Source organism: Sorex fumeus, unplaced genomic scaffold (assembly GCF_029834395.1).
Source record: "Sorex fumeus unplaced genomic scaffold, SorFum_2.1 ptg000008l, whole genome shotgun sequence".
Classification (NCBI taxonomy): domain Eukaryota; kingdom Metazoa; phylum Chordata; class Mammalia; order Eulipotyphla; family Soricidae; genus Sorex; species Sorex fumeus.
Genome location: NW_026606065.1, coordinates 90,449,212 through 90,474,573, shown reverse-complemented (window position 1 = coordinate 90,474,573; position 25,362 = coordinate 90,449,212). Strand labels below are relative to the sequence as shown.

Sequence of the window (25,362 nt, the reverse complement as noted above, 5' to 3'; positions counted from 1 at the left end):
AAAGGACATTGCATTAAAGTAAACTGCTCAAAAGACATAAGGAGAGGAGAAAGGCAATATTAACTTACAGTACAGCTTCAGTGTCTAAGCAGGATGAGACCTTACAAATTGGTTGGGGAAGAGAGCATAGAAGAGGTTACAGACAAAGTAATGGGAGTGACTCGGGAGCACTGTGATGGGTACAATCTGATAAACCTAAGCTCCGTGTACTCCAACAACTAGCAATTCCCTGATATTTAGTCATACAGCTTTTGCATAAAAATTATTTACTAAATAGTATGTCGGTTGTTTTAATCTTTGGAAAGTGATTCCTCTAGCTTGTTGATTTTTATTGTATTATCTTTTATTGAATTGAGTCTTTCATGGAACACACGGCTTAAAAGCATAACAGAAAAATTTTATGAAATTTAAGACTTTAAAATGTCATTTAATTATAAATCAGATTATACTTTTTAAAAAAATTTTACCTGAAATTGTTACATAATATTTGAAATAGTGATATTTACTTACTGCAACTGTTGCATTAGTGGAAATGCAATGAATTAGTGGAAATGCAATGAATCATCCAAAACAATAATTCAAAAGATATTTTTCTTCCTAGGTTACTATGTCATGCTATGAAGGATCACATAGTCCGTGTTGCAAATGAAGCTGAGTTTATTTTGAACAGACAAAGAGCTGAGGATGTCCATAAACATGCAGAGTTTGAGGTAAGCTCTTGGGAGTGGGTCTCGATGTACTTGTCGATGGTTAGTCAGCCATCATCTGTGGAGACTTTACAGACTATGTGTTCTTAAACAGGAGAGTTGAATGGAAGGGCTGTCACTTCTTGTGTTTAAAACCTAAGTGAGGTGCTGGAGTGATAGTACAGTGGGTAGGGTGTTTGCCTTGCACGCAGCCGACGCAGGTTCCATTCCCAGCATTACATATGAGCACCACCTGGAGTAACCCCTCTGCAATGCTGGGTGTGACGCAAAAAGCAAAACTAACTAAATTCAACAAATAAAAATAAAACCTAAGTAAATAGTAAGCACCTTTAAAACACTAGTTTATTTTCATCTCACTTAAAATAGAAAGAGGTACTCCAGCCTTGTGAGTAACCACTTGGAATAGTAAAAGTGTTTCAACTTACTCTTAAAGGCATATGGCTTTTTCAGTTCATCACTTTAGTAGTATTTTTTAGTGTACTCATTTTTCAGTTATGATAGAGGTAAGGATGGCTGGAGAGATAGCACAGGGGTCAAGATACTTGCCTTGCTTGTAGTAGCCCATCCTGATGACATCTTAAGCAGCTCAAGTGTTGGGGTCCTGGCCAGTCGACCCCGGCACACTGGAGTACCATCCCCCTGGTCACCGGACTTCCTCCCTATAGGAGAGGGAATGGGAAGGGGAGATGCCTCTCCCCTGGCCCTCCACGCACCCGTGGACTCCCGCCACGTCTGAAAAAGAACCACGTGGAGGGGGAAACCAGCTGGTGGTCAAGCAGCAATCCTTTATTATCTCTCGCACAGGGCTTTTTATGCATACATTTCAGGGGGCACACCATGTGTATCCTGCTTACCTTGTCAGGCTCAACGCAGATGTTAATGAGTTACACCTCCTGCTCTCAGGGCTGGGTGTATTAGCTCAGGCAAATGGCAACTGTTACATCCCGCATCCTCAACCAGAGTGTGTATGTGTGTGGAGTGCTGAAGCAAGCCCCTGGGCCCCTGTCAACAGGGCCGGCTCTTTCTTTCAGGGTCAGGGGATTTAGTCAGTCTCAGGCCCACTACTGACACCCCAGCACTAAAGAATGTTAAAATGTGGGTCTGGGGTGATAGTACAGTCGGCAGAGTGCTTGCCTTAAATGAAGTGAACCCCGGTTCCATTCCTGGTAGCGCATATGGTTCCTCAAGCCCCACCCCGAGTGGTCCCTGAGCACAGATCCTTGAGTAAGCCCTAAGCACCACCAGCGGTGGCCCAAAAAACAAAACAGCTCTTTTAACACAATTTAAAAAATGTTAAAATGCTAATATATTTCATGCTAATGGTTTTTTCTTGGAAAAACTTTTTTTTTATGTTTATTGCATGTTAATAATTATTTGGCATTATTTTTATTGCTCTCATTTTAAAAATTGCCCTGATTTCAGTATTCTTAATGTAGTGGTTACTTCTGGTTACTCGTTTTGCAAAATGAAACTTAATTTAGAAACATTTAGGTAACCTGATGTTTGATTTGTCTCAGGCTCTCAGTGGCCATGAAAATTACAAGTCAGTCTGCCAGCTTATTCTCCTGGTGCAGTACGTAAGCAGTGTGCATGGCTGGAGTAGGGCACTCGCAGATTCAGTTCCGATGAGGATTTGATCTCAGTGAACCTGTCTCTTAATCGCGGAAGTCAGTGCCGGCGGTCTCTTGACCTCTGACCTGGCTATAGAGGTGGAGGTAGGGAAGCAGCTGTTGTTGCTTTGATACCCATCACTCTATTTTCCTGTTACATGAGATGGCTCACACTTGTCATACGGAGAGCAGCATCCTGAAAAGTATAAGAGATATTTTAAATTTCTGATAGAAATGCTACAACCGTTCATCATCAAGATAAAGTTGCATATTGATTCTATGGTGGATAACCCTATATTAGCCACGCCATCCAATAATCAGAATAACCCAAAAAACATTGGTGCCATGTTCATTGGAAATTATGTTTAAATATAATATATGCCAAAATTAGAAGAATAATATTTAACTTTTACCACAAGTATATAAGATTCGGAATATTAAAAAAATTCTCTGCAGGAACAATATTAAGTAAACTGTATTTTTCCCATGAAGATCAACATATTTGAGTGGGTAAAAATGGATCTATATTTGTTAAAAGGCCCTTGATCGGGCCCTGTAACGTCTCCATTGGAGACTTTGTTGTTACTGTGTTTGGCATATCGAATACGTCACGGGGAGCTTGCCAGGCTCTGCCGTTATGTGAAAATATTTAAAATAGATTTTCAAGAAAGTAAATATTAGTCATGAGCATTCACACACTTCTAAGGAGGCGTATTAAGATAAGGCCAGTGTCCCCACCCTTTTTTTCTTTGTTGCCTCACTAAACAATTTTAAAACAATTTTTGATTCTTTTAAAACAATTTCTGTCCTAATCGTACCTCTCCCAGTGATATTTTTATTTTTCATTTGTTTGGGGGGTCACAGCCAGTGTTTCTCAGGACTACTCCTGGCTCTGTGCTCAGGGATCACACCTAGCAGAATGCAGAGGACCATATGCATTGCAGAGGATAGAACCCAGTCACCCAGCATATAAAGCAAGTGCCTGACCCACAGATACTGTATTTCTAGCTCACATCCAGTGATATGTTATTGCCTCCTATGTTATATATATATATATATATATATATATATATATGTATATGTGTGTGTGTGTGTGTGTGTGTGTGTGCTGGTTGCATATGCATCTCGGCTTTATACAGAAAAATAATTTCTTCACCTCCCTCCGTAAAATTCCCATTTTCACCATCTATAGCTGTTTTATGAGGATGCAAGGTCACAGCTGAAGAGAAGCTATGAATGCCACAAAAAGACTTTTTCTTTTAGATTGTGTACACATTAAATACTAATATAAGTCTGATTTTTAGAGTTTTATTTTTACTTAATGAATGTATATCTTAATGAAAATTGTTCCATCTGTTCTTTAAAGTTCATTTATGTGCTTAGTTTTACAAATATATAGTACTTTGAAATTGCAAAAGATTTATCAAAGTCCTTGTCTTTTACTTGGACATTTTGAGATTTTTTTCCTAGCTCCCATATAATACTATAAACAAAAGAAAAAAATACATATTTAATCAGAAATGGGTACTTAACAGTTCAGTATTTTTGTAGTTAAACATTGTGATACTTAAAGAAGATTAATGAAAATTTGATTTTACTCTCCAATGAGCGAATGAAATATTGACCTCATTATGGAAGCCGATCATCGTACTAATTGGCGATTCCCTGTACAAAAAGATAAATTGGAGAATTAATTCTTCCAAGATTGCTGTTAGGTTATTTTTCTGAAAAGGATGACTTGTAGTCATGGTCTGTATCATTATTTTAAAAGGATATGTTCGAATACCCTCCATGAAATAGATTTTTATGTAGCGTTGATGGATGTACAATAGTTATACGTATTTTTAAAATATTTCAGACCTCTTTTCCTACTAGTTAAGTGGCTCATACTACACACTTGATAATTCAAAATATACATAATATGAATCAATTTACCTTGTACAGATACTGTTACATAGCATACCATAGTTACTATTAAAAGCAATATTTATATTCTCGGAGATTTTGTGTTTGCAAAGCCATACCCAGTAGTACCTGGGGCTACTCCCAGAATAGTGCTGGAACCTTGTGGCAGTGCTCAGGGACCCTATGGTAATGGGGCTCAAACCATGGACTTCCACATTCAAAGCTGGCACTGCAGTCTCATGAACTTTCTTCAGCCCAAGAAACTTTCATCTTTATATTTCTGTTGGATCTTTTGATACAAAATAATTGATTTCTTCTCTTGCTAATAACAGTGAGAATGACTGGACAATCTTTTGAAATTACAAAAGATTCATCAAAGTCCTTGTCTTCCACTTGAACATTTTGAGAATTTTTTCGTAGCTCCCATATAATACTGTAAGAGAAAAAATGTATGTTTGATCAGAAATGAGTACTTCACCGTTAAGTCACTACTGTGAAGATAGAGAACATGAGAATAAAATAATAGCTGTCAAGAGACTATTAAAGACATTAAATTCTGCAGTTGGGAAATACTGTAGAGAAAATCTTGTCCCATATCTCATCTTACAAATATAAAATAGTACAATAAAAAAAGAGAGAATTTGCATACATGAAGTAAAGCTCCTAATCTACTACATTTCCTTGTATACAAAATTTCCATTCATAAATTCTCAGACATAAATAATGTTATCAACATACATAAAATTTTCATATACACAATTCCTCTTTTCATTGAATATATTATCTGGATTTAAAATATCAAGTATACTTATATTTGGGGGCTGGAATGATAGCACAGCGGATGGGCGTTTGCCTTGCACGTGGCCGGCCGACCGACCGACCTGGGTTCGATTCCTCTGCCCCTCTCGGAGAGCCTGGCAAGCTCCCAAGAGTATCTCGCCCGCACGGCAAAGCCTGACAAGCTCCCCGTGTCGTATTCGGTATGCCAAACACAGTAACAACTACTCTCACAATGGAGACGCTACTGGGCCCGCTCGAGGAAATCGATGAACAGCAGGAGGACAGTGACAGTAACTTATATTTGGAATATAATAAAATCATAATTTTTACCAAGACAATACTTAAGTCATTACTTTAGTTAGCATTATCCAAATTATTTTACATTTGTCATATATTTCTATAAAATCCACACTTTTTTTCTATTTGAAAGTGTCAGTTTAAACCATTTCTGCACTTTTGATAGAAGAAATTGAATTTTAAAGCAAAGTTTCTTTTTTTTTTAATTTAAAGCACAGACTTTTATGGTTGTGAGCATTAACTCGAAGGTCTCAAGGCAGGCCTTGCCTGCAGGAAGCCTAGGTTCAGTGCCCATCACCTCCAGGAATGACCTCCAAGTAAGCAGCTGGAGTAACCCTTGGGCACTTCCCGATGTGAGCCCTCAAAATAAAAATGACTAATAAAAGCTCACAATTTTGTTTATTATAGTTTTCTGTCAAAACAGGTTACTGACCTTCAGTAAAGATAAGGTGAAATTTTCATTTGAAATAAGTTTAAGAAGTCACGCAGTGCTATCTTTGGCAGCTGGCTCCAAAAACCTTGACTGCTCATACTGCATTTACATCTGGGGTTTACTGAAGTAGGATGTCCCCTAGGTGTGAGAGAAATGCAGACCCTGAGATACAAGTCAAACATGAGGGCTGGAGAGAGTCCAGCTTGCCTTATGTGCAGCAGACCACAGTTAGATCCCTGATACAACACATGGATCCCCAGGCACCACAGGTCTGATCCCTGAGCACAGCACTGGAGTAAACCCAAGCACAGGTAGACGTGCCCTTTCCCTACCATATTTAACATTTAGAATATGTTATGAACAGAATATGCAGACTCCCATTAAGAGTCGACCTACAGAATAGGCAGGAGTTGTGAACTGAGCGAAGGCTTCTGCTCTTCTGGGCTCATGGAAACATTTCTAGGTTCATGGAAAGATTTCTTCTTTAGAAAGAAGAAAACCTGTGGTAAAAATCACCTCTGCACATTAAAAATAGGGACTTTTTAAGTAAATGGTCTATGTGTGTTCTTTTTCTTATTTCTCAGATATATAATTTGTCTAACTTTAGACATAATGCATTTATTCTTTGTTCCACATGTTTGTGTTTTGATTTTTTAATTTTACTTTTTGTGCTATACTCAATGATGCTCAGGGATTACTCCTAGCTCAGTGCTCAGGGACCATATTCGGTGCCAGGGATCAAACCCAGATCAGCCTCCTGTGGAGCACTGTAACACTGTCCTCCCGTTGTTCATTGATTTGCTCGAGCGGGCACCAGTAACCTCTCCATTGTGAGACTTGTTACTGTGTTTGGCATATCGAATATGCCCCGGGGAGCTTGCCAGGCTCTGCCGTGCGGTGTGATACTCTCGGTAGCTTGCCAGGCTTTCCTAGAGGGACAGAGGAATCAAACCTGGGTCGGCCGCATGCCAGGCAAATGCCCAGCCCGCTCTTCTGTCGCTCCCGCTGGAGAGCAAGCAAGCGCCTTCAATCCTGTGCTGTCGCTTTGGCTTGCACTTTGTGTTAAGAATGGTTGTTTTTGTTTTTTTAATGGGGGAGTCTCTTGGGGGTTTGTCTTTGTTTTTTTTCTTTCCTTCGCTTCAAGGGTAAAAATGCTATATTTTTAAGGTGTGTTGTCTGAGCCTTCCACAGGTTTTACCACCTATGATTTTACACTTCACTATTCACCCTTAGCGTAAGGTTCTGTTGCTTCCTCACACCTCTCCGACGTGTGTCATTTCTCAGCCATCATGCGTTATGTTTTCTGATAGTCACAGTGCGCCCAGTATGCTGCTGACCGCAGAGAGGAGGAGAAGATGTGTGACCACCTCATCAGCGCCGCGAAGCATCGAGACCATGTGACTGCGAACCAGCTGAAGCAGAAAATACTCAATATCCTCACCAACAAGCACGGGGCCTGGGGAGCAGTTTCGCATAGGTGAGCAGTGAGGACTTTCGAGTAACTAAATACCCACAGCAAACTGTAATGGAAGAAAAGGCGACTATCCGTTTTTAAAATTTATTTGTTCTTGGTTTGGGAACCACAGCCAGCTGTGCTCATGGCTTCCTCCTGGCTCTGCCTTTAGGGATCTCTCCTGGTAGAGATTTGGAAGAGGTTATAGGGTGCCATAGATCGAACCCAGGCCATGTGCAAGGCAAGCACCCCATAGCTGTCCAGTGTTAAATGATTTGAAAAACAATTTAAACTCTTCTGAGAAGACTTGACCTTTTCCAGGTCTTTTATAATGTTTCTCTAGAATGGCTTAGAAGAATGCCTCAGTTTTTAGAATCACTTCTGGTGGTGGTAAGCGCTTTCATAATGGTACATAAGAATATATTTTGTATTTCCCTAAAGAGCTCTAGCTGCTGTCTCCTGTATATACCATGCACGCATGTTAAAAAGAATGGGTGAATTTCTTTTTCAAAACCTCTTGGCTTTTTGTTTCTTATTAAATTTGTATCATTACTTTTGGTGGTGGCCTCCCAAAAGGTGCTTAGGGGGACTCAGGGGCACCAGTGATTCTGGGCCAACTGGAAGACTATTCAGGGGATGCTAGTGCCCAGGGATGAGGTTCTGTTTGGCCCTCTGCACCAGGGACTATGGAAGACCTGCTGATGGCTCCCAGGGAAAAACCCATATTTGTATTTGTGTGTGTGTGTGGGGGGGGGGGGGCTTTCTCAGCTACTCCCAGACATGTTCCCAGTGATGTACAGGATTGAACCCAAAAATTCATCTCTATTCATCCTTTTTATTATTTTCCTGGCCCAAACTTTTCATCATTCTTTTTTCTTCTTCTTTTTTTATTGAATCACCATGAGAACAGCTACAAAGCTTTCAGGTTTAAGTCTCGGTCATACAGTGATTAAACACCCATCCCTTTACCAGTGCACATTTTCCACCACCAAGAACCCCAGTATACCACCCTCCCCCTGCCAGTGGGGCAGATGATTTCCACTTTACTCTCTCTCTACTTTGATTATATCCAATTTTTTAACAGAAGACCTACCATTATTATTTGGAATTTTCCCCCAGCATTCAGACCTGCCAAGAAGGCATCATTAGATAGTTTGTTTTCTATTGTTGATAATGAAGAGCATATTAGATTTCTGATATTTTAGTAATTATGTCCTGAGAGATTCTCCCCAAAGCCACTGGGTTCCGAGATTTATTTGTGTACCTCTGGGATCATGGCCATTCAGGAGTCGGAGGAGCTGTTTGTGGGTGGTAACTCGGGGTCTCCTCGGGGCAGGGAGAAGGTCTGGTTCCAGCCCCCATCCCATGAGGCCCTGCGTGTCTCATCACTACAGGAGCATACCTCACAGTCCATTAGGCTCTGAAAGATGGCGGTCACCATGCCGCCAAGGGGAAGAAAACAAAAGGGACAACACACTTTCCCCACCCGGGGTGGCATGGGGCTGTAGCTTAAGTCACAGTCCAGAAGCATGAACCAAGCCACCGTGAGATATAGTTACAAAGCTTTCATGTTTGATATTCAGCTATACAATGATCGATCTCCCATCCCTCCACCAGTACAAACTTTCCACCACCAGTATCCCCATTATCCTCTCCATTTCCATCTCAGTCCTTACCCTGCCTCTACGGCAGACAATTGTTCCGATACTCTCTCTATAGTTTTGGGCATTATATTTTACTTGGGTGTTCCCACCACCATTCAAGCCTGCCTTGTAGGGGCAGATGCTAGATCATCTGTTTCCCATTGCCCACTTTGTATATCAGGTTCAGTGCCCCCATGGGGTTCAGAGAAATAGTCCTGGGCCCCACATACTGAAGCCATGCTTGTAGAAGCTCATGGTCGCTGGGATTCCATCTGGAGAAGGCGGGGAGACTGCACCCGCTCCCTCTGGGTCACACCGGTGATATCGGCTCAGTTTGGGGCCCGGAGGATTCTGTGGTGCTGTAATGCCTGCTGGGTTTCTTCACTGCTGAGTCTCATCGTTCTTAATTTTTCTTATATAAAAGTAAAATAATAATCTTTCACAATGAAGACGTGATTTTATTTAAAGGTTTTTCTTCTGTATTATTTCTAATCAGTCTTTATTAGGAAAGTTTTTTTTAATGACATACGTTATAGTACAAGTAAGGCCCAAATTGGTTGTTTTTGAATTGCAGCTGTCTTCCTAAACTGTTTTGGCTGGTTTTTTTACTCCTGTATTTTGAAGTTATTTAAAAGAATCAGGACCCTATCTATATATTGCTTATACTCTTCATTTTTTAAAAAAACCTGCATTTATTTAACCACAGTGTATTTGGGGGAGAAGTGGGAAGGAATTAAACCACACCTAGCAATGCTTGGAAACTTTTCCTGCCCCCCCTGCGCAGGTGACACTCTTGGCAGTGCCCAGAACACCATAAGCAAAGCTGGTGTTTGAACCAGAGTTAGCTACATGCAAGACAAATGTCTTGCCCACTGAACTATCACTCTGGCATCTCAATGCATATTTTATTAAGTCTACTAGTGTCAGTTAAAGGTTAATTAAATTTGTGCCGATACTACAAGAATAATCTGGGAAATGTGATTCTGTTAGTTAGGAAAGAATGTCTGAAGTATTACAGGATAGTATGTATCCAACTGTCCTGGAGTTTCAAATATTGATGAGGAAAAAAGTAACTATTTTTGCATTTCAAGTAAAATTATAGTGTAATATCTTTTAAAGTAGTCAATCAGGAAATCTATCATTTACTGAACATTTATTATATTCCAAGCACAATACTAAGGACTTTCTACATGTATTAACTCAACCATTAAGATTGATAAAGAAATGATTTACATATGACTCAGAAAAAAACTGAAGCTGACATCGGTTAAGCAAAACTTAAATAATTCACACTTGCACAAATAGGAGTATTTCTTTAGACTGTCTTCTTTCTGGAGTAAAAAAGAATCAACTAGTAGGATATGTGGAATATGGATTTGTAAATAGGATACAGGCATAGATACAGTTGCTTTATTGGTGAAGACTTAACTCACATTTATGTGCAGATCACAGAGTGTGTAAGCTGACCCTTAGGTTTCAAACTCAGGAAGACTTCCGTTAAAATCTTGCGGCTGTCTTCCTTCCTAGGGATTTTCAGTCTTTTAAGACTTTCAGTTACTTAGATCAACCCATTCACATTGTATGTGAGAGAATTAAAGCACAAAATAATTAAAATATTTGATTTATTAAAGTGAAGCTAACTATATGTTCAAATCATCTTCACAACAACTTTGGGAATAGTATTTACCAATATTTGAGTACATAGTCTAGCCAAGTTCATCACTTAAAATGTATCTAACTTATAGAAATATATCCATCATATAGAATGGCATAATAAGAGCAATATGAACAGGTAAGGACTGGAGAGATAGCAGAGGAGTTAAGACCTTGTATGTAGCTGAGCCCAGTTTAGTCCCCGGCATCACCTGTGGTCCCCTGAGCACAGCCAGGCATCATCCCAAGCCAGAAATAAGCTATTAGCACTGCAGAATTGCCCCAAACTCAAGCTAATAATAAAAGAAGAATATTTAGCTCCGCTATAGAAATGTGGTATAAATTTCTGTGTTATATGAATTGGATGTGTCTGCTTTATTATGCATAGTTAAGTAATATAGCTTTGTATTACTAATAATTCAGGTGAATATTCAGAATATTGCTTTAACGCAATAGCCTGTCCATGGTTAGGCTTTGAGTTTGGTGTGTAATTGAAATACAGCTGAAGGAACCCAAACTCACCATCAAAAAATGGTCACGTGGCCATGTCAGATGCACCCCCTGCTCTTCTTTGCTCTTTGTATCTTGTCAGAATATCTTTTGGATTGAAATACTAGAGCAGGATCACTCAGTGCAGTGTCCAGGGAGATAGTACAGCATTTAGGGCCCTTACCTTGTATGTGGCTGCCTGGGGTCCAATCCCTGGAACCTCATTTGGTTCCTCTGAGGCCATCAGGAGTGATCCCTGAGCTCAGATCCAGGAATAAACCAGGAGCACCACTGCTTGTGACCTCCAAAAAGCAAGAAAAAGAATTCTAGTGCTGATTAACTGAAAAACACTTGACATACTTTCCTAATTGGGTCGCTGAACTCTATCATTGAAGGTCATTTTTGTACTCCATAATCTCTTTTGGTATTTGATTAATAAGTCTTCTCTCTTTTTGTCTTATTCGCTCTAAGGCATTATTTCTCCTAATTTGGTACCATTAAAAATAACTACGTTTTTCAGTAACTCTAAATACATTGTCTCTACTCTGGATTTACCTTAATTTTACACATTTCACATCTTCTACCTACTTGGGTATCCTTTTAGATGGCCAAACCAAACTCCTAAGACACCAGACAGCTTCCGCTTGCCATTCTATCTGTCTCAACCAAGGGAAAATGTAGTCTCACCATTTGTGATCGGGGGAGCTTTGGAGGACCAGAGAGGTAGTACATTCTAGAGAGGGAGTGTCCTGCCTCCCTCAGTCTTCCTGTGGAGGTGACAGAGAGGGTGTTGGGGGATGGGGGTCAGGGAGATTGTTTGGACTGGAAAAAGTATGTCCACACAGCTTGGACACTAGAACCCCCCAACCCCCAGGGCAGCCTTCACTCTGTACTAGACTTGAGGTCCACTTGGTCTCTGTGACATGTTGGCATCCCCAGAGTTTTGGGGACGCAGTAGCCTCAGGGAAGAGAGGTATTGTTCCTGCAGGAAAAGCAAGTAGGTCCAGACTTCCAAGATTTAATCTTGATGAGTGGTTTTCCATTGTAGATCACAGATCACAGATCATCCTGTTAATCGTCGATTGCCTCGAGGAGGCCCCAGTAACATCTCCTTCATCCTGGCCCTGAGGTTATATTCAAGGCTCTTTAGGAGAATGAGACCCATCATTGTTACTGGTATTTGGCATATTGGGTACGCCACTGCCACAGGGAGTTTGCCAGACTCTGCCGTGTGGGCAGGCTACATTTGGTAGCCTGCCAGTTTGTCAAAGTAGGAATGAGATGTTATGCCGCAGACTGGCTTGGTCGGGAACCACCAGGCTGAGGGACGTGGGAGAAGGTTTACAGGAAAGCAGGAGATTCGGCGATGACAGACAGACACCAACACAAGTGAGGTTGAGTGCTGCTGCGATTTTACTGAGCACAGAGTTCCTTTTTTATACAGTCAAGGCAAAATCATAGAACAAAGGGCCAAAATACAATCGGACATTACATCATATCGTGGTCACTTATTGGTGACATATTCCAAAAAATATCGAGGGACAAAAACACTTTCTTAATACACTTCCTGCTTCAAATTAGGACAAAACATTTACCTATGAATTCTTTACAGTGATTACACAGGATTTAATGTCTAACCATGGTTCCCCTTTCTACAGAGTTCTTTATCATTGTTTTTCTTCAGCAACTTTTGTTTTCATCTGACAGGGTCTTAACCACACATCACAATCCAGGAAGGGTCTCGGACCTTCCCATATATTGGTTTGCAACACTTTGTTTTTCTGTTAATAAACTCCAGGGTGTATGTGCTTGAATCAGTTTTTGTATGGGGGGATAGAGGTTTCACAATGTCCCTCATTCTCTCATACGGTAACTTATTGTTTTCTTTTATGTTAGGCACCCTTGCTTGAAATTGAGGGCTGTACTGTATGCTAAGGATCTAATTGTTTCAGCCACAATATTTGGCGGTTTTTCTGGCTCCTGTTATTGTTTGGTTTCACTATGACTCCTGACCTTTGTCGAACCTAACATCTCCTTAGTTTCCTACAGATTTCACAATGATTAAAAGCAAACTATAACTACAAAGCTTCTACCTATTAATTCTAAATACCTAACTTATAAGTAGAATTGGCAGGCAACCATTATAAACTCCATCCGGGATGCAGAAGAGCCACATACCAAAGTGCCACAGAAGCACACAAAGCAGGATAAGAAAAAGGGGGCGCCGGAGGCATAGACCCAAAGGTCGCGAACCTCCCTTTCCCGCGGGACCTGGGCCAGGCCCAGGTCACCTTAGCAGGTTGCTACGCGGGCGACACCGTTGACGGCGTGGCAATGTTATAATAAGATGTTGCGTGGCCGCAAATGCGGCTGCGCGGTTCCAGGAGCTGGTTTTTATAGTCTCAGAGTCTTGGCCGCTGATGGGATTACACGGCGCCAGGGGACCAGTTGGTGGGTGTGACCCCCGCCTACTGGAATTTGGAGGATCTGGGTGGAGGATGCTCGACTCCAATCCGAGTAGGCTTGGAGATCTCGTCCCCGGAACCCACGTGGCTTTGTCCCTCTGCCAGTACCTTCAGGTGTGCGGAGAGTGGTCTCAGCATGGCGGTGGCTGGTCCTGGAGGTCTTCGGCTGCCGGGGCCCTGGCCAGGGCGGGGAGGAAAGCTCAAACCGCTCCCCTCCAAGGGGCCCCAGCGAGGAATAGCCAGGCGCGGGGGCAGGAGACTGCGCTCTTCTCCTCTGTGAGCTGGTTTTTATAGTCTCAGAGTCTCCTGCCCCCGTGCCTGGCTATTCCTCGCTGGGGCCCCTTGGAGAGGAGCGGGTTGAGCTTTCCTCCCCGCCCTGGCCAGGGCCCCGGCAGCCGAAGACCTCCAGGACCAGCCACCACCATGCTGAGACCACTCTCCGCACACCTGAAGGTACCGGCAGAGGGACAAAGCCACGTGGGTTCCGGGGCCGAAATCTCCAAGCCTCCTTGGATCTGGGCTGAGCATCCTCCACCCAGATCCTCCATCTTCCAGTAGGCAGGGGTCACACCCACCAACTGGCCCCCTGGCGCCGTGTAATCCCATCAGCGGCCAAGACTCTGAGACTATAAAAACCAGCTCCCAGAGGAGAAGAGCGCAGTCTCCTGCCCCCCATTGTAGATATCCCACATTTTCTTCATCCACTCATCAGGGATTGGGCATTTGGTTAGTTTGCCAGTCTTGGCTATGGTCAACAGTATTGCAGTGAATTTAAGTTTGTGTATATATTTACGATTTGGTATTTTCATGTTCTTCGGCTAGATATCTAAGTGGAATTGCTTTATCATATAGTAGATCTGTTGTTAATATTTTGAGAATTTTTCATACTGATTCTTTTAGGGCTGAACCAATTTACCTTCCCACTAGTAACATTTATGGGATCCTTTTTGTCCTACACTTATTCTTTGTATATTTTGGTTAACAGTGCTTTAACAGATGAGTCTTTAGCTTATAGATTTTTCCGATCTGTGGTTTGTTGTTCCATTTTCTTGATACTATCTTTCAAAGAACAGGATTTTTTTATTAGTGAAACACAATGAGGTACAGTTGTAGACTTACAAATTTTTGTGCTTGGGTTTCAGTTATACAATGATCGGGTACCCATCCCTCCACCAGCGCCCATCCTCCACCACCACGGGTCCCAGCATCCCTCCCACCCTCCACTTCTCCCATCCCACCCTACTTCAGAACAGGATTTTTTAATGCTGATGAAGTATAACTTACTAATTTTATTCTTTCAATGTGCCTGTCCTTGGTAATGTACCTAAAATGTATCACCAAACTCACGATAAATTTTCTCATAATGTCTTCTAATATTTTCATAGCTTCATATTTCTCATCTTTTCATAGTTTACCATTTATGTCTGTGATCTATTTTGAGGTTTTTATACATCATTTTCATGCACACGTCCAGATGTTCCCACATTTCATGTAGGAGTGCATCTTTTTTCCCTTTCCTGCTTTGTTTTACTTATAAGTTGCCTAGAAACCAGAATTTATCTGGTTTCTTTGTTATCATCTTTTGTTGTTTTATTTTATTTGGGGGCCACACCCAGCAGTCAGTGCTACTTCCAACTCGGGGCCCGGGGAACCGTATGGTTCTGGGAAACAAACCCAGGGCTTCCTATTGTCTTCTAGGAAGGCTATCACTGAGATACATCCCTGGCCCTTGTCTATCCTCATTATTGTATCTTTTGACTAATTTGGAAGTCAGGTTAATGTAGGTTTTAACACCTTTATTCTTCCAAAGAGCCTTTTAAAAATTTCCCTTGTCATTTAATCATTCTCTAACCACAATTTGTAGTTATAGCTTTAATATTTAACTTAGTAAATGAACAGGTACTGTGATTTCCTATAAGTGTTAGCACAATAGTAAACAAAACAGAGGCTCTCTGCAAGTTTGGTAGCAGAGACTGATAAAAGATATAAATATGATCCTTGATAAATTCTTGTATAGAAAATCGGAAGGAGTGCTTAAGAAATGATATGAGAATTTAGTTTAGATTAGAGACCAAACAAGTCTACTTTGACAAAACTCTTTAAGATCTGAAGGAATAAGTGGCTGGAGAGAGAATGCAGTGAGTAGGGTTCTTGCTTTGGATTGATCCCTGGCTTCCCATATAATGCCCTGAACCCTGCCAGGGGTAATTTCTGAGTGCAGAGCTAGGTAGTTTCCCTGCCTTAACCCCCAACCCCCTAAAAAAGTCTGAAGGTTGATAAGCAGTGGGACTAAGCAAAGGATGTAGTACAACGCGTTCAGAAGAAAAATACCACAAAGAATCAGACATGAAATGTAACGAACACAAAGGAGGCTGATGTAACTGGTACCTAGTCAGCAATGATGATACTGGCTTAAAGTGAGTTTGGAAAATAACATATAAACTAGATGATTTAATGATTTGTGTGTTACGTTAAAGATTTGTGACTTTATCCTAAAGGCATATAAAGCAGTTAAGGGCTTTAAAGCATGAGTAACATGGCCTAATTTATGTTTGAAATGATGTGTCTGCTATATGATTGATACTGCTATTTTGCAATTATGCCTCAGTGTTTTATAGCTATGGGAATGTGCTTATCTCTTGCAATAGACTTGTGGCTGCTGGAGTAGGAGTATTGAATAATACTTCCATTTATGCATAGTCCAACCTTTAATGTGAAATTTAAGCATTGGGTGATTGTTACCTTTTAGGCTTATTGTTTAATTTAGTCCAGGACTCGGCTAAGATTATTGTAAGGTTTGGGTTAGAGCTATGGTTATGATTAAAGTTAGGTTTAGGGTTCCTGTTAGGAATAGTTTCCAGGAGCCTATTATATTAGGATGAGAATGATGATGGAAAGAATATGGTTTTCCCTATTTGGCGTATCCTTTTGGATGATTCGACTGGAGAGTGAAAAGGATATTTAGGGTTTCTTAATTAGAGTAATTAAGGAGATATATTGTCCGGTGGTGGGCACATGTCCTAAGGCAGGTAGAGTGCCGTACCTTGGTCACAAGAATGCTTAGTGCTAACTGCCTGGCTCCCTGCCTAGCAGGGTGAGGAGCTCATTCCATCAGAGGCCCTGAGCTGAAGTTGTTCTCAGCAGGGTTTCTGGTTTCCTTCCATCCTTGGTGAGAGGGGAGAAGGTGATAATCAGGTGGTAGACCTTATACCCTTTGATTTTTTTGTTGTGAAGGGCTAACAAATAGGGAGGGCTTCTCAGAAACAGGTTTATGCTTTGAGATGTTACTACTTTGGTGGTGACTTTCTTTTCTTTTCTTTTCTTTTTTCTTTTCTTTACCAAAGTTGGCAGAAGATGGCCTGCTCTCCCAGCTGCTGAGGTCAGGCACTGTGATGTCAAGACTGTTGAATTTGATTAAGGGCATAAGATAAATGGGCAACAAGGACTAATAGCAGGATAGGAAGGAAATTAGTGTAAACACAAATAACGCAGGAAGTATATTGTGGAACCCAGTCCCTTGGTAGCTTGCTAGTAAAGCACTGATAAATAAGTAAGTAAGTAAGTAAATAAATAAATAAAATTCCATTTTTTAAAACTTGGCAGTGGGAAAGAATTATTCTGTGAGTATTATGATTTGACAGAACATCGTTTCTTCATTTAGCCAGAATCTCTGTTCTCTGGAGTTTCTATGGTAAATATCCTCTAAATACAACTGTTTTCAGACCTTGATATCTGAAACTCTCATGCTTTCTAATGTGCCTCTTACTGCCATAGTCTTTTAGAACTTTTCTATTACTTTTTTTTAACATTAAAAAATCCTTTAGCTCATATATAGAGCACAGAGAGACTCTTGTTTTATAAACCTTCTAGTTGTCTCTAATATTTATGTCTTGGTCTAATTTTTAAGATTTTTTTAAATATATCATCTGAGACATCATTGACTTCTGCCTTCACAGTAATTTTACAATAAATTTCAGTACTCTCCACTTTTCCAATCCTGTCTCTATGACCTCTCTTTTACATACAGTTCTTTTACCTAGCAAATAAGTCACAGATACACAGAAGTACATAAACTCACTTCCTTCCAATATTTAAAAACACTCATTTGGATGTCTTCACTGGCGTGTCTTATTCATGACCTTCAAAACTCTCTTTAATCACTTTAAAGAGTAGTTCAATACCAAGGATTTGGATAAAAGGGCTGGAAATCGAGCCCCAGGTTTGATTCCCTGCACCATTCGTCTTGGGCATCAAAAGAGATTCCTAATCACTAAACTAGGAACACACAGAGAGATAGGGAGAGGGAGAGGAAGAGAGAGAGAGAGAGAGAGAGAGAGACAGAGAAAGAGAGAGAGAAAGAGAGGAGAGAGAGAACTAACAGAAAATTAATAGATCAAAGTATAACCATTGAATCTTCTTCTTTTTTATTCTCTTGAGGGGTTTGTGGGGGGAGGGCATTAGCCATACCTTGCAACTCTCCCAGACTGTGTGCAGAGGTGTTTGAGGACCATGAGTTGCCATGGACCGAGCCTCTGGCTCCAGCCCTTTGCAGCACCTCATTAGCTACAACGAATCTAGTCTTGAGAACGAACAAAATCTAGATATTTGTCTCTATGTGACTCTTATACCGAGGAAAGGACAAATAGTAATTAAATTTAATTGTAATTTATTTTTGCTTCAATCAGAAGCCTCTGTTTTTTTTTTTTTGGTTCAGTTGATTGGTATGACCTCTGAGAGACAAAACCGTAATAAACTGTCTGTTTTTCATGCACATAGTCTCTTTCACTACCAAAGTCTAAGAACTAGAGACAGGTTGCTAATTCACAGGATCAATCTTTTGAAGGTTCTGGAAGATTCTGGAAAATATACTTGACCTTTCTGAACATATTTTGGAGAATGCTTGGTGTATTTAAACAGCATTATGATAGTGGCTGGTAATATACTATCTCCTGCCTGAACCATTAGCTAGATTGAGTCTAAAGAAGCAAATTTAATCATTAGAGATAGTGAAGGGAGATATATGCCAAATATCCCCTGTCAGTAAAGTCTTTCAGAAGTCAGTTGAGTTTCAACTCTTGAAGCTGATCAGTTACATTTTGGTTGGTAAGGTTTTCAATCAAAAGTCAGATTTGAGGAGATCTGGGGTAGATTATATTTTATTGCAAATCACATTGATAGACTGGGATTTCAAATAATCAAATGAAATAGATCATAAATTAACATGATGAAAGAAGATAACCTAAAAGACTTAACTAATTTTGTTTTTATTTTTAATAGCACAGCCGTAGGGCATTGCCTTACATGCAGCCAGCTTGACCGACCTGCGTTTGATTCCTCCGCCACTCTCGGAGAGCCTGGCAAGCTACCGAGAGTATCTCACCCGCACGGCAAAGCCTGGCAAGCTCCCCGTGACGTATTCGATACGCCAAACACAGTAACAAGTCTCACAATGGGGACGTTACTGAGCCCGCTCGAGCAAATCAATGAACAATGGGAGGACAGTGCTACAGTGCAGTTTTTAATTGTGAAACATACAAAAACTAAATATATCATAATTCAAAGGTTTAGGTAAATTTCAAAATAGTGATTTTCATGCATTTATTACACTACATAAAGAAAGATGGCATTTTGAGTATCTTAGCAGTTAACCTGACCACTAGGAAAAACATTAGCATAAATCCTAAAGACAAAAATCTTTTGCCTATTTTCATTTTTATATACATAGAATTATATAATATCGACACTACCATAAGATTTATTTTTTTCAGTATCATGCATATGAAATGTAGTTATATTATTTAGTATAGTTTTATTTTTATTTTTACAGTTTTAGATGGTTTATTCACAATGCTAAATTGTAATTAGCCTTCTTAGTATACCCAAATATGTCTATTTTGGATATTTTGACTATTATGATTATTATTGCTGTAGGCATCTTAGCATGTTTGTTTTCATTAAAATGAATATATTTGCATAAGCATCTAGGATTCGAATTGGTATGTTTGTAAACTTGTTTTCTTCATTGTTTTAATAGTTTTCCAGCATGTTCAGTTGATTTGAAGCTTCTCAGTTACTATTTTAGCCATTTGGGTGAATGGAAATAAATCATATATCATTATAGTTTTGATTTACATTATTTTGATTACTAAAGAAATTCAGTCCCCTTTATTATTATAATAAAAGTTTTATTAGCACTCCCCTTTATAATGATACAAGTTTTATTAGTACCTTTTATCAGATGTCCCTGCTGGTCTTTTGCTCATTATTTTATTAGATCTTCTCTTCTGACTGATTTATAAAGCCTTTTTAAATATTCTGGATCTGATACTATTGTGGGGTATATATATTGCATGTCTTTTCACACTGTAGATTACTTTTGATTATTTGCTGCGTCTTCAAAATATCACATTCAAATACTGTGTTTTAAAATTATATTCAAAACATGATATTGGCTGATATTGAACTTATTTTCAAAATATATTACAACATTATATTTAAATATAAAAATTTCCCCTTTATGGTTAGTGACTTTTGTTTCCATCATCACCAAGATGTTCTCCTAAGTTTTCTAAAAGATGTATTGCTGTGCTTTTTACACTCATATATAAATCACATTTGGAATTATGTATGTCCAGTTGTATAGAAGTCAAGATTAATGTTTTTTTCTTATCTATATCCATTTGATCAGGATATTTATTGCAGTTGTTTTCTCCACCCCCCCCCCCCACTACACACACACACACACACACACACACACACACACACACACAGTGTCTGGATCTGTCTCTGTACTCTTTTGGACTTTCTCTTCAGTTCTTTTTGTATATTCTTGCTCTCCCCCACACTGTCTTCATTGGTATTGCTTTGCAAATAGGTTCTAATACACAGGAAAGCATTAAGTATTAAATCACAAAGTATGTAGCTTTGTAATTCTCTCTGATTATTGATGTGGCTGTTGTTTTGATTTGATTTTTATCATTAGCATTTCAATTTTATTTTTTCAATCAGCTTGCTAATTTCTGTGAACTGCATAAGCATCAGAATTTTCTATGAAAATTGCACCGTATGGTAGTATAAGTTGGAGGGAATTGATATCTTTAAAATACTGAAGTTTAAATTATGCATTTTATATGATAAATGCCTCTTTATCTTATAGTCACCTGAGCACTGCTGGAAGTAATTTCTGGAAACCCAGCAGGGACTGAGCCTTGAGCACTGTCAAGTGTGGCCCCCAATAAAATACCAAACATTGACTATGAGTTATGGTTTTTTCTGCTTTTTGGATCACGCCCAGCGATGCACAGGGATTACTCCTCGCTCATGCACTCAGGAATTACTCCCAGTGGTGCCCGGGGGACCATATGGAATAGTGGGAATTGAACCCGGGTTGGCCTCATGAAAGGCAAGCACCCTATCCACTGTGCTATCACTCCAGTCCCGACTATGAGTTTCATATTGATATTTAAAGCAGTTATATAATTCCACGAGGATTTTCCAATGCTTTTGCAGGACTTGCTAATTCTTTATGAGTTCCTGTGATTATAATCATATTATTTGCAAATGATGATAGTTTTTTTTTTTTAGTATACATTTTCTCATGTTTTCTAAACCCTTCCTTTACTGACTAGGGCCTTCCTTTCAATGCTTAAGTTTCATAGCAGGCATTCTTATTTTGTTTCTAATGCCAAAAGGAAAATTTTAGGTGTTTTCAAATAATTGCAATATTTGCTATAGAGTAATTCTTTTTGTTTATTTTCTTTTTGATGAATAATAGCTTCCAAAGAAACTTTCCTGTCCATTTAAGGTTTGTTAAAAGTTATTATCTTAAATAGGTATATGAATCTTGATATGCTCTTTCTTTTTTAATATGTTTATATAATGTTCCTTCTTTTCTACTACTTTAGTGATTCAGTTGATAGGTACAATCATATTAACCTATGAAGGGCTGGCAAGCCAGAAAGCTTTTCAAATTCTCAAGAATTTAAGAGACCATAGTCTGACAATACATTTGGCACATAGGTTTCTTTTTGTTTGATAACTGGTAGTTCATTCATAAGTCATGGAGGAGGGACTTGCAGGATATCTTCTTTCATCTGAATTAATATATATTATGACAAACAGAAGACCACTCGAGCAAAATTGTGTAAAATACAAAAATATGTACAAATCAGTCTTGGCCAAAGAACTACATGCTCTAGTTTCTGAGATCATAACATTTTCTTAGGCACTTCTCAGATTAATAGCATGCAATATGTTGTAAGACTGGAGATGAACATTAACAAGGATGAATGCCTTATAAAGAAAGGAGTGGATATTCAGACTTCCCAGTTCCAAGCACTAGCATAGGGCTGAATCAGCCTTGTTTTGTTGCACTCATTTATGTGGAATAAAATAGTAGAATGGTAGTAATTCAAGATAAGAATGCAAAATAGAGTTCAAATTCAATCAGGGAAAATCTTGAATGCCCAGCTAAAGATTAGACCTGGTTGTGTAGGCAACTCAATTTAACAGATAAGAAAATAAGTCTTGAGGGGTCATGACCTGTCTGCAGTGATATTGAATCAGTTCTGGGACTTCATAAGGAAAATGATGTAATCTTCTTGATCCTTAATGAAATTTCCCACCCCTCCCTAATGGTTTATCTGACTAATTATTGTAATAGCGCTACTTTATATTCCTGAAATCATTTGTTACTATTTTTTTAAAAAAATTATATTCCTCTATGTGTAATTGTGTTTTAAAGCTCAGATGTAAAGCTGAATTGATGAGGAGTTGGGGAAGAGTTGTTTTTTAGCCATGACAGATATAACAGGCATTCATGTCATATGATACTGAATGTTAAAGTGAGGTCAGAGGGCATAAGTGAAAAGGAAACAAGCAATATAGTATCCCTGCGTGATGAATGCGAGGGGAAATATCTTATAGAGGGGACTAGTCAGGATATTTATCATTGCGCTGAAACTTGGATGACATGATAACTGGGTTTTTCTATAGTAGCCATGAGAATCTGCATAGAATGTATTCATGATGACTTTTTTTTATTCCGTTTTCTCAGTGTTTTCTTAAATGATAGGCATATGAACATAAGTTTCTTTGGAAATTAGGTGGTCTTATAAATGAGGGACATTAGATGCCTGGTAGCATTTCTTAACAGTAGCTAGAGTTGACACTAGAAGAGAGTATCTTGTTTAATGTCAAAAATAATGTTGGTCTAGTCAGGCTTTAACATATTGTATAAGTAACATCAATTATGTGAAATGAGATAGAGTAAGGCTCAAATAAAAGCATATAGTCTTGTAAAAGAGCATAACCGTCACGAATAATAAAAATACGTCACTGGGGTCAATTATATTTTTAAAAGTTTAATCTAATCCAGAGAATGACAGAGCCCTGCATACTCAGGGGAATTGTCAGTGTGTGTGCTGGGAAAGAAGGTCTCTAAATGAACTTTCAGACCTACCAGGGAAAAGACCAAGAAAAAATGCCCAGGAGACCACCATGGGTGAGGGCATTGAGGTGATCAAATGTGACTTGTCCTAGAACAGACAGACTCTGAGCCTAGACACAGTCACCAAAAAGCTCTATTATACATCGCTCGGTTGCTAGGAACTGTGTGGCTAGAAATAGTAAATATACAAAAAGCAGAGAAAATGATCGAAGTTCTTCCTAAATTTCACCTTTGTGAATATTGATAGAACCTTTTTGTCGGGGCCTGGGGGTCACGGGGAGCAGGACCCCTCCCTGCAGTGCTCAGGGCTTACTCCTGCTCTGCATCAGGGATCCCTCCTGGCTGTGCAGGGTTAGGGCTGGCATTGTGCCAGGCAAGCACTCTCTCCCCTGTCCCATCTCCCTCCAGTCCAGATGAAACTTCTTTCAGTGAACAGGAAACTAATTTTAGTCATTTAAACATTCTTCTGTTGGAGAGAAAGATTTTTCTTCTGTATTTGCGAAAAGCAACCATGCCAGGTAATAAACCATACATTGTGAGTCCACCTAAAAAGTAAATCAAGCCCCAGAATTAGGGTGGTTCCTAGAACCAACTGAAATAAAATTGAAAAAATCATGTTAAGCGAAATGAGTCAGAAAGAATGGGATAGACACAGAAAGATTGCATTCATCTGGGGAACATAAAGTAACAAAATGGGAGACTAACACCCGGGAGTGGCCGAGATTAGTACCAGGAATTTTGCTCCATGACTTGGAGGTCAGCCACTTGTGCTAGGGGAAAAGGAAGTTCAGATAGAGAAAGGAGCACCAAATAAAGGGTGTTGGGAGGATCCTCCCAGGATGGGAGAAGCATGCTGAAAGTAGACTATAGACCAAACATGATTGCCACTCAATGCCTCTTTTGCAAACCACAGGACCCAAGAGAGAGAGAGAGAGAGAGAGAGAGAGAGAGAGAGAGAGAGAGAGAGAGAGAGAACAAAAGGGAATGCCCTGCCACAGAAGCGGGGGGGGGGGGGGGGGATGGGGGGTGGGAAGGATGCTGGGACCCATGGTGGTAGAGGATGGGCGCTGGTGGAGGAATGGGTACTTGATCATTGTATAACTGGAACCCAAGCACAAAAATTTGTAAGACTCTAACTGTACCTCATGGTGTTTCACTAATTAGAAAAAAAAAAACTTTATCATAGAAAAATGCAAAAAAAAAAAAAGACTTGAACACTCTGGACCAATTTTCAAACATATTATTGACTATAACCACATGTAGCTTGCTGAGTAAGAATTTAAAGAGAAGACCGTGAGCATTATAAGTATTAATTTTAAATGTTAATTTGATGTCGGTACTCCATGCTGTATTTTTTATGTTCTGAAGATTATTTACTCTTGCTTCACTTTTATACCAAGTAGATTCTACTTCTAGCAAAAATTGCTGAACAGCAAATTACATCTCAAGCAGTACTCTTGAGATTTATGTTGCATAATTCCCAAAGTGTTTGGTGCTTAAGGAATAACAGTTTAGTGACTGAAAAGATTATAGTTTATTTTTGTGTATGACTTGGCTCTTTTTAATAATCAGTAATATTATTTGTGACCCAAAGCACCTTCAGTCTGGAATTACAGAAAGTATGTGTTCATTTTCATTTATGTCCTTCCGAAGGGGGAAAAAAAAGATTATCTTTTCTGGTGATACAAGACTGTAATTTGCGGGGGGCAAGGGGACTCTCAGTGATGCAGATCTTCCCTTACAGCCATGAGTCCCTGAGTTCCACTGGTGACCCCACACACATGCAGAGTGCAAGCCCAGCATAAGTGCCGTCTGCCATCTCTGGCACCGCCATCAACCTGTGCCATCTCCAGCACACCACAGCTCACGCAGCACCACTAAAGCATGCAGTTCCTAGTGCACACCACAGTCGAGGATGTGAGCCTCACACCCAAGTATATGTGATTCCCAGTTGTGACTCCAGCAACACGAGCAATGAAAGTAACTTTGCCATTCTTGAATTAAGTGTTGCATTAAGCAAAATTGGATTTGAAGATTTTTTTTTTATTTTTAAGTAACCTTTCAGTAGCCCCGATGCTGTTGTTTCCGATGTCTTATGCTCGAAACTCTGCACTAATTTACATGTTCTTTTGACTTTAATTTTGTTTAGGATTAAGCCTGAGTCTGCTATATTACAATTTTAAGTATATGTTTGGGACGGGAAAGGTAATGCAGATATTAAGCACTGGCCTTAAACGCAGCTGGCCCAGATTTGAGCATATCCCTCCACGCTAGGCCTATCAGGAGTGACCCCTGAGCACAAAGCCAGGAATAAGCCCTGACCAACATTCGATGTGGCCCCAAAAGCCCCTCAGCAAATTCCTTTGTGATATTTCACAGTAGGATGGCTTTATGAATTTAGACTGTAGTAAGTTAAAGTTGGTGTGAATGTGTGCGTGTAATATCTTCAGGCTACTCTTAACAGTCAATAATTTTTTTT

General features: G+C 39.7%; 1 protein-coding gene across 3 annotated transcripts in view; it reads left to right on the top strand.

The window, feature by feature from the left end:
- NBEA (neurobeachin) overlaps positions 1-25,362 on the top strand; it is a 663,869-nt gene that overhangs the window by 343,274 nt on the left and 295,233 nt on the right. For all 3 annotated transcript variants that reach the window (XM_056109123.1, XM_056109115.1, XM_056109106.1), the window contains 2 exons: positions 602-710; positions 7,043-7,209. In XM_056109123.1, coding sequence (XP_055965098.1) covers positions 602-710; positions 7,043-7,209 — 276 coding nt within the window. The remainder of the gene's footprint in view (positions 1-601; positions 711-7,042; positions 7,210-25,362) is intronic.